Below are 15,481 nucleotides of genomic sequence, written 5' to 3' on the forward strand. Positions count from 1 at the left end.
TTAGAGAAGCCAATTAACCTACAAACCTGTACGTCTTTGGAGTGTGGGAGGAAACCGGGGCACCCAGAGAAAACCCACGCGGTCACAGGGAGAACATACAAACTCCACAGAGACAGCACTCGTAGTCACCATCCGCCCTTGGTCTCTGAAGCTGTAAGACAGTGACTCTACCACTGTGCCACTGTGCCGCCCAGAAACTGAAGACACTGAAATAATTTCCAAGAGTTGTGAGATTTTCTCAGATTAGCCTGCTTGCTTCAGCTGCTTCTACGACATGTCTTCATTATAGGGTCAGACTTCAAAGTATTCAGTTTCACTCCGTGTTGCTCTGACAACGAAGTGGGTCTTTCTCCTTTGCAGAATACCAACACAACACCTAGGCTTGGGCACAAAGTGCTGGAGTAACTCAAAGGGTCAGGCAGCATCGTTGGAGAACATGGATGGGTGTCATGTTCTCCAGAGAAGCTGTTTGACCCACCAAGTTACTCAAGCACTTTGTGTCCTTTTCTGCATACCAACACCCGCCGCTCCTTGTTTCTACAATGTCCCAACTTGGTCTGATGTCAATTGATGTGAATGTGCTGTATGTTCATTTCCCACAATGATTGGTGAACTGTGGCAGTGTCTATTGTATACAAATTACACTGCTGCATTTCACACCTTCCTGAGCAGAACGTCAAGGTCATTTGGTGAACTGCCTCATCGCCAGGACCTCAAACACCATGACCCATGCTGTGCTGGTGGTCATAATGTCATAAGGAATAGGAGTAGAATTAGGCCATTTGGCCCATCAAGTATATTCTGCCATTCAATCGTGACTGATCTATCTCTCCCTCCGAACCCCATTGCCCTGCCTTCTCCCCATAACCTCTGACACCTGTACTAATCAAGAATCTATCACCTCTGCCTTAAAAATATCCACTCTACTTGGCCTCCACAGCCTTCTGCGGCAAAGAAGTCCACAGATTCACGACCCTCTGACTAAAGAAATTTCTCCTCATCCCCTTCCTAAAAGAATGTCCTTATTTTCTGAGGCTGTGACAATAGACAATAGGTGCAGGAGTAGGCCATTTGGCCCTTCGAGCCAGCACCACCACTCAATGTGATCATGGCTGATCATTCTCAATCAGTACCCCGTTCCTGCCTTCTCCCCGTACCCCCTGACTCCGCTATCCTTAAGAGCTCTATCTAGCTCACTCTTGAATGCATTCAGAGAATTGGCCTCCACTGCCTTCTGAGGCAGAGAATTCCACAGATTTACAACTCCGACTGAAAAAGTTTTTCCTCATCTCTGTTCTAAATGGCCTACCCCTTATTCTTAAACTGTGGCCCCTGGGTCTGGACTCCCCCAACATTGGGAACATGCTTCCTGCCTCTAACGTGTCCAACTCCTTAATAATCTTGTATGTTTCGGTAAGATCCCCTCTCATCCTTCTAAATTCCAGTGTATACAAGCCTAGTCGCTCCAGTCTTTCAACATGACAGTCCCGCCACTCCGGGAATTAACCTAGTAAACCTACGCTGAACGCCCTCAATAGCAAGAATATCCTTCCTCAAATTCTAGTCCTAGACTCTCCCACTTGTGGAAACATCCTCTCCACATCCACTTTATCCAAGCCTTTCACTATTCTGTGTGTTTCAATTAGGTCCCCCATCATTCTTCGAAACGTGTACCGGCCCAGTGCCGCCAAATGCTCATCTTAGGTTAACCTACTCATTCCTGAGGTCCTTCCTGCTGAATCCGTCATACAGAGCCTGAGTCTCAATCGCACCTTCACACTCCTCAGAGTGCTTCCAGTACAGATGTTATTGTCACCCATTTCCTTCTCGAACTGCATTTGCCAGGAAGTCTGGAAAGGTGGTCTTTGTTAAGGCTCATTTTATAGAGTCGTAGAGCATCTCGGCCCAACCTTCCCACACCGACCATCATTTCTCATCTACACTAGTCCCACCTCCCTGCGTTTGGCCCATACCCCTCTAAAACTTTACCGACGCAAGCTACAAACCTGCACGTCTTTGGAATGTGGGAGGGAACCGGAGCACCCAGAAGAAACGCGATGGGTAACAGGGAGAACGTGCAAACTCTGCACAGACAGCACCAGTCTAACCCCGGTCTCTGGCGCTGTGAGGTAGAGGCTCTATCAGCTGCACCACTGTGGCGCTAGTGTGGGGAAAGCAAAATGTGGGGCCCTCCATTCAAAAGACACTGAAACCTTTCCTTCAAACTTTTTGTTTTCTTTTTCAAAGATTTTATCATCCGTGCACTTCAGATTCTTGCGCTTGCTTCCCGTTTATGGTAACTTTGGACAAATAATTGTTGTTTTATTAATCCTAACCTAAATATGGTTACAATATGCGACACAAAGTGGTGGAGTAACTCAGCGGGTCAGGCAATATGTCTGGAGAACATGGATAGGCATTGTTTTGGGTTGGGGCTGCTGGGCGGATGGCTGGAGCAAAGCCCAGAGATTAAAGCAGAAGGTGATTCAGAAAGGTTGAAGAGTTGCAAATTGGGAAGCCAGAAAAAGGAATACAAGAGGAAGGGAGAGATAGGTGGGGCATAGGGGAGGGGAGGAGAAGAAAATGGGGGTGAAAGGGGAGGAGGGGTGAGAGGTTACATAAAATTTGACGTTCATACCATTAGGTTGTAAGCTACCCAAGCAGAATGAGATGCTGTTCAAGGTTGTGTTACTCAAGGTAATGTTACTCTGTTTGTATTGATTATGTGAATACAAAACTCCATGCTTTGGATTTGACCTTGAACATAGAGAATTGTAATGTGCTGGGTGTATTTTGTTCTGTGGCATATTACTTCATTCACTTGTGGCAATTTGTGGCAATCGGTTTATAATAAGTGCACGGTATCCAACAGTCTGAAGCACGGTATTGCAATAGCTAATTTAGTGGCTTAAGATACAGTACCTCCCCAGGTTATGAAAGCCTAGTTTATGTATCACTCAAACGTGCGGATCAGCATTTGGGAAACTGGCGGGATGGATTTGCTGGCACGGCAGGTGACTGTTCTTGACACCAGATGGGTTTTTGCCACATTAAACCCAAAAAGAAAACATTGTAGTTCATCTGTTTATGTCCATCTTTCAAATCTTAGCTGTGGTTCTGATACTTTATTGTCACATGTACCTCGGGACAGTGAAATTCCTTTTTTGCCTATAGTTTAGTAAACATCCTATATATATATATATATATATATATATATATATATATATATATAGACACTATCATACTTAAGACCATAAGACATGGGAGCAGAATTAGTCCATTTGCCCCATTGAGTCTGCTCTGTCATTTGAACATGGCTAATCCCTCTCAGCCCCATTCTTCTGCCTTCTCCCATTGACGCCCTTGCTAATCCAGAACCCATTGATCTACGTTAAAAATACCCAATGACTTGGCTCCACAGCTGCATGTGACCAGTGATCAGTGATCACCTCGTACATTAACATGATCCTACACATACTAGGGACAATTTACAATTTTACTGAAGCAAATTAACACTCAAACCTGTACGCCTTTGGAGTGTGGGAGGAAACGGGAGCACCCGGAGACAACCCACGCAGTTACAGTGAGAATGTATGAACCACGTGGTCACAGGGAGAAGTCAGGATCGAACCCGGGTCTCTGGTGCTGTAAGGTGGCAACTCTACCGCTGCCCCATCATGCCGCGCCACTGCTCTGCCAGTTCTCGGCTTACACTGGGAACAAATGGAAACATAGAACATAGAAAATAGGTGCAGGATTAGGCCATTCGGCCCTTCGAGCCAGCTGATCATCTAAAATCAGTACCCCACTCCTGCTTTTTCCCCCAAATCCCTTGATTCGTCTTAGCCTTAAGAGCTAAATGTAACTCTCTTGAAAACATCCAGTGAATTGGCTTCCACTGTCTTCTGTGACAGAGAATTCCATAGATTCACAACTCTCTGGATGAATTTTTTTTACCTCATTTCAGTCCTAAATGGCCTTATTCTGAAACTGACCCCTGGTTCTGGACTACCCCCAACATTGGGAACATTTTTCCTGCATCTATCCTATCCAATCCTTAAAGAATTTTTATTTGTTTCTATATTTAAGAGGGATTTAGAAGTGGCCCTTGTGGCTAAAGGGATCATGGGGTATGGAGAGAAGGCAGGTACAGGTTACTGAGCTGGATGATCAGCCATGATCATATTGAATGGCGGTGCAGGCTCGAAGGGCCGAATAGCCTACTCCTGCACCTATTTTCTATGTTTCTATAAGATCCCCTCTCATCCATCTAAATTCCAGTGAATGCAATCCCAGTCGACCCATTCTTTCAATATATGTCAGTTCTGCCATCCCGGGAATTAACCTGGTGAACCGACACTGCACTCCCTCAACAGCAAGAATAATAATAATAATAATAATGCATTTTATTTATATAGTGCTTTTCATATACTCAAAGACGCTTTACAGAGATTTAGAGAACATAGGGAAATGAATAAATAGATAAATAAGTAAATAAGTAAACGAACAGAGAAAGGAGACAGAAGGTGAGGTGACCTTCAGTGGTTGAAGGCAGTACTGAACAGGTACTATTCAGCGATGTTTTGAATGTGGTGAGTGTGGAGGAGTCTCTAAAGGTTTGGGGTAGTGAGTTCCATAGGGTGGGAGCAGCGATGGAGAAAGCCCTGTCCCCCCAGGATCTGAGTTTGGTCCGGATGTGGGGGGATAGGAGATTGGCAGCAGCAGAGCGGAGGGTGCAGGTGGGAGTGTGCCTGTGGAGGAGGTCGGTCAGGTAGGATGGGGCCAGGTTATGGAGGGCTTTGTAGGTTATGAGGAGGATTTTGTACTGGATTCTCTGGGGGATGGGGAGCCAGTGGATTTTGTAAAGGACGGGGGTGATATGGTCACGGATCGGGGTGTGGGTGAGTAGACGGGCAGCGGAGTTTTGAATGTATTGAAGTTTACTGATGATTTTTGAGGGTGCGCCATAGAGGAGGCTGTTGCAGTAGTCCAGACGGGAGGTGATGAAGGCGTGGATGAGGGTTTCTGCAGCTGTGGAGGAGAGGGATGGACGGAGACGGGCAATGTTTTTGAGGTGGAAGAAGGCTGTCTTTGTGATGTGTTTGTCGAAGGAGAGGGTTTGATCAAAGATGATTCCAAGATTCCGGATGTGAGGGGAGGTGGATACTGGGAGACCATCAATGTTGAGGATGAAGTTTTGGGTGGATTTGGTGAGCGTTTTTGGACCAATGATGATGATTTCAGATTTGTTGCAATTGAGTTTGAGGAAATTTGATTGAAATTTGATTGATCAAATTTGATTGATCCTTACTCAAATTGGGACACCAAAATTGCACGCAATAATCCAGGTGCGGGCTCACCAGGGCCCTGTACAACTGCAGTCGGACCTCCTTGCTTCTCAACTCAAATCCTCTCGCAATGAAGGCCAACACGCCATTGGCTTTCTTCACTGCCTGCTGTACCTGCATGCTTACTTTCAGTGACTGATGAAGAAGGGTTCCAACCCGATCCATGTTCTCCAGAGTTGCTGCTTGACTCGCTCAGTTACTCCAGCACTTTGTGTCCTTTTGAGGTAAAATTGCTCATTGTTTTCAGCAATCAAGTTAATTGCACTCCTTTGCTTCCTCCAGTAGCCACACAGATTTCTCTGGGAATTTTGTACTACTATTGCTGAATCTTCGCCCTCTCACCAATGGAAGCAGTGTCTGTCCCTTTATCCCCTTTGTCATTGTGCCCACCTGCTCCTAGGTCTTTCTCCTGTGCATTTAAACAAAAATATTTTTGTTAAGGTACACCTGATGCCATTTGTGATTTGTCTGAGATTAGGAATGTAGTGTGTAGAAAATTTGAATTTTAAGCCTGCAGCATTGTAGGTGCCTTTTCAAAGTTGTATCAATAGGTTAGAATTTGTACTTTTCTGTTTGAATTCGGGTTGTCCGGTGTTACTAATTGTTGTACAGTACTTGCTAATCATGTGAATTGAACTTGTGCAACCATGAACCACTTTTAATTGTGCCTTTTTTCTTTTCCAGTGAACACTTACCTATTTATGGTGCAAGCACAAGGCATCATGATTAGAGAGAGTGTGAAAACGATGGGATCTCAGGTGTATGAACAAGTGGTTCGTGGCACTTATGTCAAGATGAACAACACTCTTAATGGTACAGGTATTTATACAGTCGCCATGGTAACATCCATTACACAAAATATGTACTCTGCAAGATTGAGCATACAATACAATACAATATATCTTTATTGTCATTGTACAGGGGTACAATGAGATTGGGAATGCGCCTCCCATACGATGCAATAATTTAATTAGCTCGTCAGTATTAATTTAAACAACCCAACGAAACAAACAGTTTTAAAACAGAATAAAGTGCAAGTAGATCTGTGCCGGATCACTGTGCGATGTGACCATCCGGCTCAGCAGGATCCGGTTCATGGCAGCTATGGCCCTGGGAATAGATATATCCACTGAAGTCTTATTATGGCCCGTTGACTGTTTTTTGCAGCACAATAAAAAGTTGTTCCTTCAAGGCCTTGGTACCATTGGTGCTGCCAGATAGAGTAATTTATCTTGGAATCATTTTCAGCACACGTTGTTGGCCGAAGAGCCTGTTCCTGTACTCTAGTGTTCCATGTTCTTGAACTGAACTGTCACAACCCTAATCCTGGCTCACCGGTGGAACACTGCAGCCTACTTCTTGCACACAGCGATGGGCATTTTATTTCCAATTGTGTTTTAGCTGTCTTCTATAATTTATGTTCTGTTTATCGTCTGAGTCCATGTGCCTGTGGTGCTGCTTTTCATTGTGAGATTTTCCATTGTGCCTGTACCTCATTAAAATAAATTGTCAGTTTTATGGAAACCTGAATGGTAGATAATGGCATTTCCCGCTTTTGAATTGTCCCCTCTCAACCTCTAACCAACTAGACTTTCCAGCGACTGTCTATCTGTCTGTTAATAGCTGTCTTATCAGCATGTCACACAGTCCATCCCTCTGCTCCTCTGCTAACTGTTAACAGCACTCCCTGTTAAGAAAATTGAAGTTTGCAATCTTGAACTTTGCTTGTGTGTTTGCTGTGTCATTGTTTCACAAGTTGGAATTATTATTCGCTGCACTTTGTAAATTTTAATTAAGTGATCAAACTCACCTTATCAAACATATTTTCATGACAAAAATCCTTGATTCATATTTTACTTTTTGGTGGGTTCTGCCCATGCAGAAAATCTATTGGCTGGAATATAACAACTGACATCTGCACCCTACTCATCTAAAAATACCCTTGATTTACTAGAAATGTAATTAAAGTAGCAAAAAGAACTCTTGTTCTTTGCGTATGGAAACAGAACTCGATATACCAACATTCATAGCATTGCATATATGCAACACTCTGACAGAGGAAAGTTACTTGTACAATGTTCATGCCAACAGATTTATCTGCTAAAGTTTTATTAGGGTCTGTAACCTGTTTTTTTTTTTTTAACTGCACAATTAAAGAATTTGTTCTTCACCTTGGATACTGGGCAATGCCAAATTGCACCTTTCTTTGGTTTAGTTTTGAGCGATACAGCACGGAAACAGGCCCTTCGGCCCACTGAGTCAGCGCTGACCAGTGATACCGAAGCCAATTAACCTACAAACCTTTATGTCTTTGGATTCTGGGAGCATCCAGAGAAAACCCATGCAGGTTACGGGTAGAACAGACAGACTCCACACAGACAATACCCATAGTCGGGATTTATCCCGAGTCTCTGGCGCTGAAAGGCAGCAACTCTACCATTGTGCTGCCCTAACGTGGTAGGAGGGTCAGTGGCAGAGTAACATAAGATCATAAGTGATAGGAGCAGAATTAGGCCATTCAGCCCATCTATTCTCCGCCATTCCATCATGCCTGATCTATCTTTCCTAACCCCATTCTCCTGCCTCCACCCCATAACAGTTCAGATTGCGGTGGAGTTAGGCAAAGCAATGGAAGTGGTTCCTGTCGTGTTACAGTCACTGATTAATCCCTGTGTAAACTGTGAGTCAGTTCAGCCTCCTAGTTGTCAGGGTGGAAAAGGTGGGATTGTTTGAGGATACACAATTATGAAAATTCAAGTGGAAGTATGAAGAACATTTCCAACCTGAAACGTCACCTATTCCTTTTCTCCAGAGATGCTGCTTGACCTCGTTGAGTTACTCCAGCAGTTACTCCTTCAAATTCGTCAGGTTATGTTTTGCCGTGACTGCTTGAATTGGGGGTGGGGTTTTTCTGAGTTTTCACACTGAGTAGGTTTCCCCTCAATGTTTTGTTTATGGATTATTTTGGTACCACACAGAATTCAATTAAAAAAAATGTTTTCCCCCTTTGGTATTTGTGATTTCCCCTGTGTAAGCATGTAGACCTTCCCGTGTTGAGCCCTGTCAACTGACCTCAGTCAGGCGAACGACAACAAACAGAGACAGCAGAAGCAGCTTCATAACTTCTGCCCATTGTTCATTAAATTTCCTTTGGATTGTTGAATGCTCTCAAGGGAAACAATGGTCATAAAAGGTGGCCCATCAAATCATTTGGGGAGTTTATAAGTTCATAAGAGCAAATGGCATTTTAAATTCAAATTGGTTCTACTTATAGAAGGCTTAATTATAGGAATGTGAAACCAATGTTTTATTGACCTTGGATAGTTAAATCCTGACTGGTACACAGGCTCCACAAAATGGATCTGAACATAAAGGCCCTTCAGCCCCATGAACTGAACTGAGTTCTTCCACTGAATTTTATTTACGGAAAAGGTAGTGTTTACCTGGGAGCGAGCTGCTGGGGGCAGTGGTGGAGGCAGGTACAACAGTGGCATTGAAGAGACTTTTTGGTTAAGCACATGTGTGGCACAGTGATGCAACACCATAGATCCTGGTTCAATCCTGACTACGGGTGCTGTCTGTATGGAGTTTGTACGTTTACCCTGTCTCATCGTGGGATTTCTCCGATATCTCCTTTTTCCTCCCACACTCCAAAGAGGTACAGATTTGTAGGTTAATTGGCTTTGGTAAAATTGTAAATTGGTCCTCGTGTGTGTAGGATAATGTTAGTGTGCGGGGATCGCTGGTCGTCATGGACTCGGTGGGCCAAATGGCCTGTTTCAGTGCTGTATCTCTAAACTAAAACTAATCTGAACTCTGGAGTATGGAGGGATCTGGATTATCTGCAGGCGGATAAGAATTGGTTTTGGCATCATGTTCAACGCAGACATTGTGGGCCATTCCTCTGCTGCTCTACGTTCTTTCTATATTCTATCGCAGGTTATCTGTGGTCTAGCTCATTCATCTGACCCTGATGCATATTCTTTGGATCTGCTTACAAAAAAAAGTTGATATCCAAGTTGAAAACTCTGGTTGATATTTTGGGAGATTAATCTGATAGATTTCTATCTGCGAATGCATGTTACAATTGCACTCCTGAATGGCTTAACTCTAAATTTATGATTATACTCGCGATTCAATTACAATTTCAATTATATTTATCTTCCCTTTGGAATTGTTTTTTATTGACATTTTAAACTCATTCAGGTGTATGGCCATCTGCATTGCAGAGAAGCAAAGACACAAAATGTTGGAGTAACTCGGTGGGGTCAGGCAGCATCCCCGGAGAACATGGATAAGTCAGTCCATGTCCCGACCCAAAGCGTGGTGAATCTGTGGAATTCTTTGCCACAGAAAGCTGTGGAGGCAAAGTCAGTAGATATATTGAAGGCAGAGATAGATAGATTCTTGATTAGTTCAGGTGTCAGAGGTTATGGGGAGAAGGCAGGAGAATGGGGTTAGGAAGGAGAGATAGATCAGCCGTGATTGAATGGTAGAATAGACTTGATGGGAAGAATGGCCTAATTCTACTGTTATCACTTATGATCCTATATATCCGTGTTCTTCAGGAATGCTGCCTGACCCACTGAGTTATTCCAGCATTTGTGTCTTTCCTTGGTAAACCAGCATCTGCAGTTCCTTGTTTCTACAGAGAAGCAATGGTAATGCAACCCTTGAATGCTATTTGAATGAACCTGTGCAATCACTAGTTCAGTATCTTGGCGTGGTGTCCAAACCCGTTCATGGTTTGACAAAACCATTGCACAAAGTACAACCTTTCATATTCTATACTTGAAATGATTAAACATTTGGTAGTTTTTTTTGTCTCACAGTTGTAAGTAATTTGTGAGTGAACTTGTAGCTCCTTCCTATACTGATTTCTGGTAAAATCAGAAGATGTGACTTCAATTTCCACCGTTTGACCACTCAGTAACTTGGCTTTAATCTCTTTGCAACATCTCTTTTTAATTTTACTTTTGCAAGACGATTTCGCAGGTTGTGCACATATTTTAAAAAAAATTAACTTTGTTGAATGCATGTTTTAAATGGCAAGGATTTTGAGAAGTCAGCGTTGTGTGTAAGTGTGATAATAACCTGTCTTGGACTGCATTTGCTAAAGCGCACTCCCTTCCCGCTCAGATTATCCAGAGGATTTAAATCATAGTGAAGCGTACCTGCAACCCACAACATTTCTTCCTGAAGATTTTACCTATCGTGCAAATCTCGCATGTCCGGAAAGACTTCCTTCTATGAGTAAGTATATCAGAGCTCAAATGTCTCTAAATTCACTTGAGATGACCCGAAGTAATTTATCTGTGAAATTCTCCAATTTGTGGTAAACAACCCTCTGCCATTCCCCCCCCCCCCCCCCCCGTGACCAACGTGGATGCTCACCATTTCTCCCTTCCTCCCCCACTCCCCACTACCCTTTGCCCCCCCCCCCCCCATGCCATTCCACCAATATCCCTTCCCCGGCTTCACATTGCATGCCTCTTCTGCCTTTATCTCGCACATTTTTGTCTTTTCATCTTTGGCTTTAGTCCATGCATCTACCAATAAAATTCCTCAAGAGATAGACACAAGAAGCTGCAGTAACTCAGCAGGACAGGCAGCATCTCTAGAGAGACGGGTTGACTCATTCCTTCGGGTTGACTCATTCCTTCTCTCCAGAAATGCTGCCTGTCCTGCTGAATTACTCCAGCTTTTTGTGTCTATCTCCGGTTTAAACCAGCATCTGCAGTTCCTTCCTACACAATAAAATCCCCCTCACCTGTATCCACCTATCACTTGCTAGGCTTGATCCTGCCTCCCAGCTTTCCACCCCCTTCCTACAATCAGTCTGATTTTCCTGACCCGAAACGGCAAGTATCCATGCTCTCCAGAGATGCTGCCTGACATCTTGAGTTACTCCAGTACTTGGTCAGGGGCGTTGGTGGTGATGTGGGGGGACTGTTCGAATTGTTGAACAGATAAGGTGCTATAGGTTTTAGATCCACACCAGAAGGTATGATTTCTGCATAATAAATGTTGACATTTTTAGTTTGAGGATATAATTAACTTTTTAAAATGTAAATATTTAATACCATCTCTCTCATCGAAAGCTGTTTCCAAATTCATCTTGCCACAGTTGGTTAACAATGTGTTTGCTCACGTTATACTCTATCTGAAATCATGTGTTTCCAATTGCATCCTCTGCATCTTCCTCACAGTTCCAGTCACGCCTTGCTTTGCCATATCAGTAAACTTGGATACATACAACAAAATCATTAATGTAGTCTGTAAATGGCTATGGCTCCATCCCCTCTCTCTCCGCCCCTCCCCCACACTAGTTGTCAAACTAGTTTTACTGTCATCCTGTTGAGTTCCACTTTCCCTATTAACTCATTAACACATATCCCACGTGGACCATTGTGGGGTCCACATTTCCTTGATTATTGTTGCTTTCTGCATTTCTTCCATTCATTTGTCCTAAGTGCTGTCTATATCTCTTGTTCCCCTGACTCTCAGCATGAAGAAGGGCCTTGACCCGAAATGTCACCTGTTCCTTTTCTCCAAATATGCTGCCTGACCCGCTGAGTTATTCCAGCTTTCTGTGTCTGTGTTTGGGTTAAACCAGCATCTGCAATTCCTCCTATCTTGCTCGTGACAGGCAGTTTACACCTTTTATCCCTGTGCGTGGCACTTTACCATGTAGCATCTTGAGGTTTTTTTTTGTAAGTCTATAAATACCCTGATTCTTTGAAGCTGCTGGCGAAAGCATTTGGACCTTTATTCTGAGAAGTACAAGTGGCCACAGGTTTGCATTGTGATTGAGCAGGTCGATGAATTTCTGCAGTGCTCATTGAGGTGTGTGTAACAAATGACCTTCGTGGGGAGAGTGCGTGTTGGCAGCGATGAGTGAACTACGAATTGCGGACGCTACCTTTTCCTGTTTGGTTTTGTTTTTACTCAAAGCTGTGTTCACCACGCAAGTGGAGAGCAATCTATCACACTTGTAATCAAAGACTAGGGCAGTGAGGGTATGAGTCACCACATGCAAAATATCTAACCACTGACCTGGTCCGATAGCATTTAGGCTTTTAATTTAAGCCAAGTAACCTACATACCTGTGTAGGAAGGAACCGCAGACGCTGGTTCAAATGAACTTGTGTGAATCAGTAAATACTGTGCTTACTGTTAAACCAGGTGGTGCAGTGGTTGAGTTGCTGCCTTATAAGTTGCTGCCCTCAAAATGCTGGAGTAACTCTGAGACAGGCAGCATCTCTGGAGAGAAGGAATAGGTGATGATTCAGGTCGACAGAGTCGAGACTGAGAGTCATTTTGATATGTACCTTTCGGTTTATTTCAGACTGATTGTAGGAAGGGGGAAGAAAACTGAGGGGGGGGGGGGCAGGACCAAGCCTGGCAAGTGATAGTTCAGCGAGGAAACCGGCGCTTCGGCCCACCTACACACTAGCACCATGCAGCACACACGAGGGACGATTTATAATTATACCAAGCAAATTAACCAAAGAACCTTTGGAGTGTCGGAGGAAACCAGAGATAGAATAGTGAAAGGCTTGGATACAGTGGATGTGGAGAGGATGTTTCCACTAGTGAGAAGAGTCTAGGATTAGAGGTCATAGCCTTAGAATTAAAGGGGGGTATTTTTAGGAAGGAGATGAGGAGAAATTTCTTTAGTCAGAGGACGGTGAAGCTGCGGAATTCTTTGCCACAGAAGGCTGTAGAGGTCAATGCAGTGGAGATTTCTAAGGCAGAGGTAGATAGATTTTTGATTAGTACAGGTGTCAGGTTATGGGGAGAAGGTAGGAGAATGGGGTTAGGAGCGGAGAAGTAGATCAGCCATGATTGAATGACTTTTTGGGCCGAATGGTCTAATTCTACTCCTATCATTTATGACATTATTACCTTATGATCCTGGAGAAAAGCCACGCAGGTCACGACGGGTCTGAAGAACGGCCTGGACCCAAAACGCCACCCATTCCTTCTCTCCAGAGATGTTGCCTGTCCCACTGAATTACTCTAGCATTTTGTGTTTAGCCTACATACCTGCACGTCTTTGGAATGTGGGAGGATATAGGAGCACCCGGAGAAAACCCATGCAGTCACAGGGAGAACGTACAAACAGCAGCCACAGTCAGGATTGAACTTGGGTCTCTGGTGTTGTAAGGTAGCAACTGTGCCACTGACCAACTGTGCCAACTGAAGGGTGCTGGCCTGAAGCGTCACCTATTCCCTTTCTCTTCAGATGCTGCCTGACCCTCTGAGTTACTCCAGCATTTTGTGTCCACTTCTAACTGAATTGTGAAGGAAGCCTTAATAACATTTCTGGAGATGGTTGGATCATTGTTGCCTTGGTACTTAACTGTTGTTTCTGATGTTCCTGCACAGAGGGCCCAGTGGATGTAAACATGACTGAAATTTCTTTGGAGGAGATCCAGGAATTATTTAGTAAGGATCCTTACATGCAGATTGGTGGTCATTGGAAACCACGGGATTGCATTCCACGTTGGAAGGTAGGAAACTGTAGTTTAGCTATGAAATGGTGAAGCTTTGACTTTTTTAAGGGAAACTTTATTCCCAAACAAAAGCATTGGGCGCATTGACATTTTGCTTGATGAATTATACAGTGAGTAACCTCAACTTTGAGTCTCCTTTCATGAATGATGATGATATTCTTGAATTCCAAGTGTCCAAACAATATATTAATCTCTGACATAACTATAGTAATTCATTGAAACTCCACACGCCTTTGAATGAGTTGTACTAAGATTCACGTCCTTCTGATCAACTTGAAGATTAAAGTTAAGTAAATGTAATAGCCCACGCATCACTAACTTAACATAGGAAGTTATTACTGTGACTTGTATTGATGATCAAAGACTTACTTCAAATCCATTTTATCCTAAGATAATGTAGTTCTTAGTTTAGTTTTAGAGATACAGCGTGGAAACAGGTCCTTTGGCTTATCGAAGTTCATGCCGGCCATCAATCCCCGTACACTAGTTCTATCCTACACACTAGGGACGGTTTACAGAAACCAATTAACCTTCAAACTTTGAGTGTGGTAAGAAACAGGAGCACCTGGAGATAACCCACGCGGTCAAGTGGAGAATGTACGAACTCCATACTACAGCACCCGAAGTCAGGATGGAACCCGGGTCTCTGGCGCTATACGGCAGCAACTCTTCCGCTGCGCCACTGTGGCGTCTGCTTTTACTTTATGCACTATTTACTGATCCACATGAGTTCATTCGATCGTATGGCCATGCTATTGTGGAGGTCATTAAAATTGTTGGAAACGCAAATTAAGCTTTGAGATCTCGGATAGATCTGGAGCTGCCACCAGGAAATGATTGTGAAAATTAGTTGCAAAGCCATGGGCTAAATGAGGCGGAAGTTGATGCAAGTTTGATTAGATATGAATTATTGTGCTGCACTTTGTATTTTTTTTATAAGATTCATTTTTGTCAAGCTTGGCTGCTGCAGCATTTCCAGTAACTGCAAATAGTAATAATTGCCTGGGGATGTTGAATAAAAGGTTCCAATTGGCTCTGCTAGCCTACTGAAGCTTAGCCGTGTAGGTGGATTGTAATCTGAGTAGTGAGCACCAGCACCTGTAGGACCACTTCCTGAAAGTGACTCATTTGATTTCTGAGCAATTAGCTTATCATGGATGGATGATCATCTGGGGTTTTTTCAACCTTGAGAAACAAATTAATATATATTTTTTCATTCTCATTTTTCACGTTTATTTTCATTGAATATGTATGCCCAAGCAAAATCTCTCTATTATAATCTCACTGCACAAATAATTTTTTCTGTGTAGACCTGTTCTTGCTGTATGTTCTCATGCTGTTTCAAAGCAGTATTTATGCAGTGTTTGATCCCATATACAATACAATACAATATATCTTTATTGTCATTGTACCCAGGGGTACAACAAGATTGGGAATGCGCCTCCCATACGATGCAATAATTTAAGTAATTAACAGCAACCCAACGAAACGAAACAATTGTAACAGTATTTAGACAGGGTAAAGTGCAAGTAGATCTATGCGTTGTGGCCATCCGGCTCAGCAGGACCGGTTCATAGCAGCTATTGCCCTGGGGATGAAGCTGTTCCTGAGTCT

General features: G+C 43.4%; 1 protein-coding gene across 3 annotated transcripts in view; it reads left to right on the forward strand.

Annotated features, from left to right (window-relative positions):
- Window positions 1–15,481, forward strand: part of LOC144604514 (beta-1,4-galactosyltransferase 5-like) — a 64,593-nt gene that overhangs the window by 34,850 nt on the left and 14,262 nt on the right. For 2 of the 3 annotated variants that reach the window (XM_078419018.1, XM_078419020.1), the window contains exons 2-4: window positions 6,033–6,167; window positions 10,488–10,601; window positions 13,740–13,864. In XM_078419018.1, the coding sequence (XP_078275144.1) occupies window positions 6,033–6,167; window positions 10,488–10,601; window positions 13,740–13,864 (374 nt within the window). The remainder of the gene's footprint in view (window positions 1–6,032; window positions 6,168–10,487; window positions 10,602–13,739; window positions 13,865–15,481) is intronic. The other variant, XM_078419019.1, reaches the window with a different exon arrangement.

This window comes from Rhinoraja longicauda, chromosome 22 (genome assembly GCF_053455715.1).
Source record: "Rhinoraja longicauda isolate Sanriku21f chromosome 22, sRhiLon1.1, whole genome shotgun sequence".
Classification (NCBI taxonomy): Eukaryota; Metazoa; Chordata; class Chondrichthyes; order Rajiformes; family Arhynchobatidae; genus Rhinoraja; species Rhinoraja longicauda.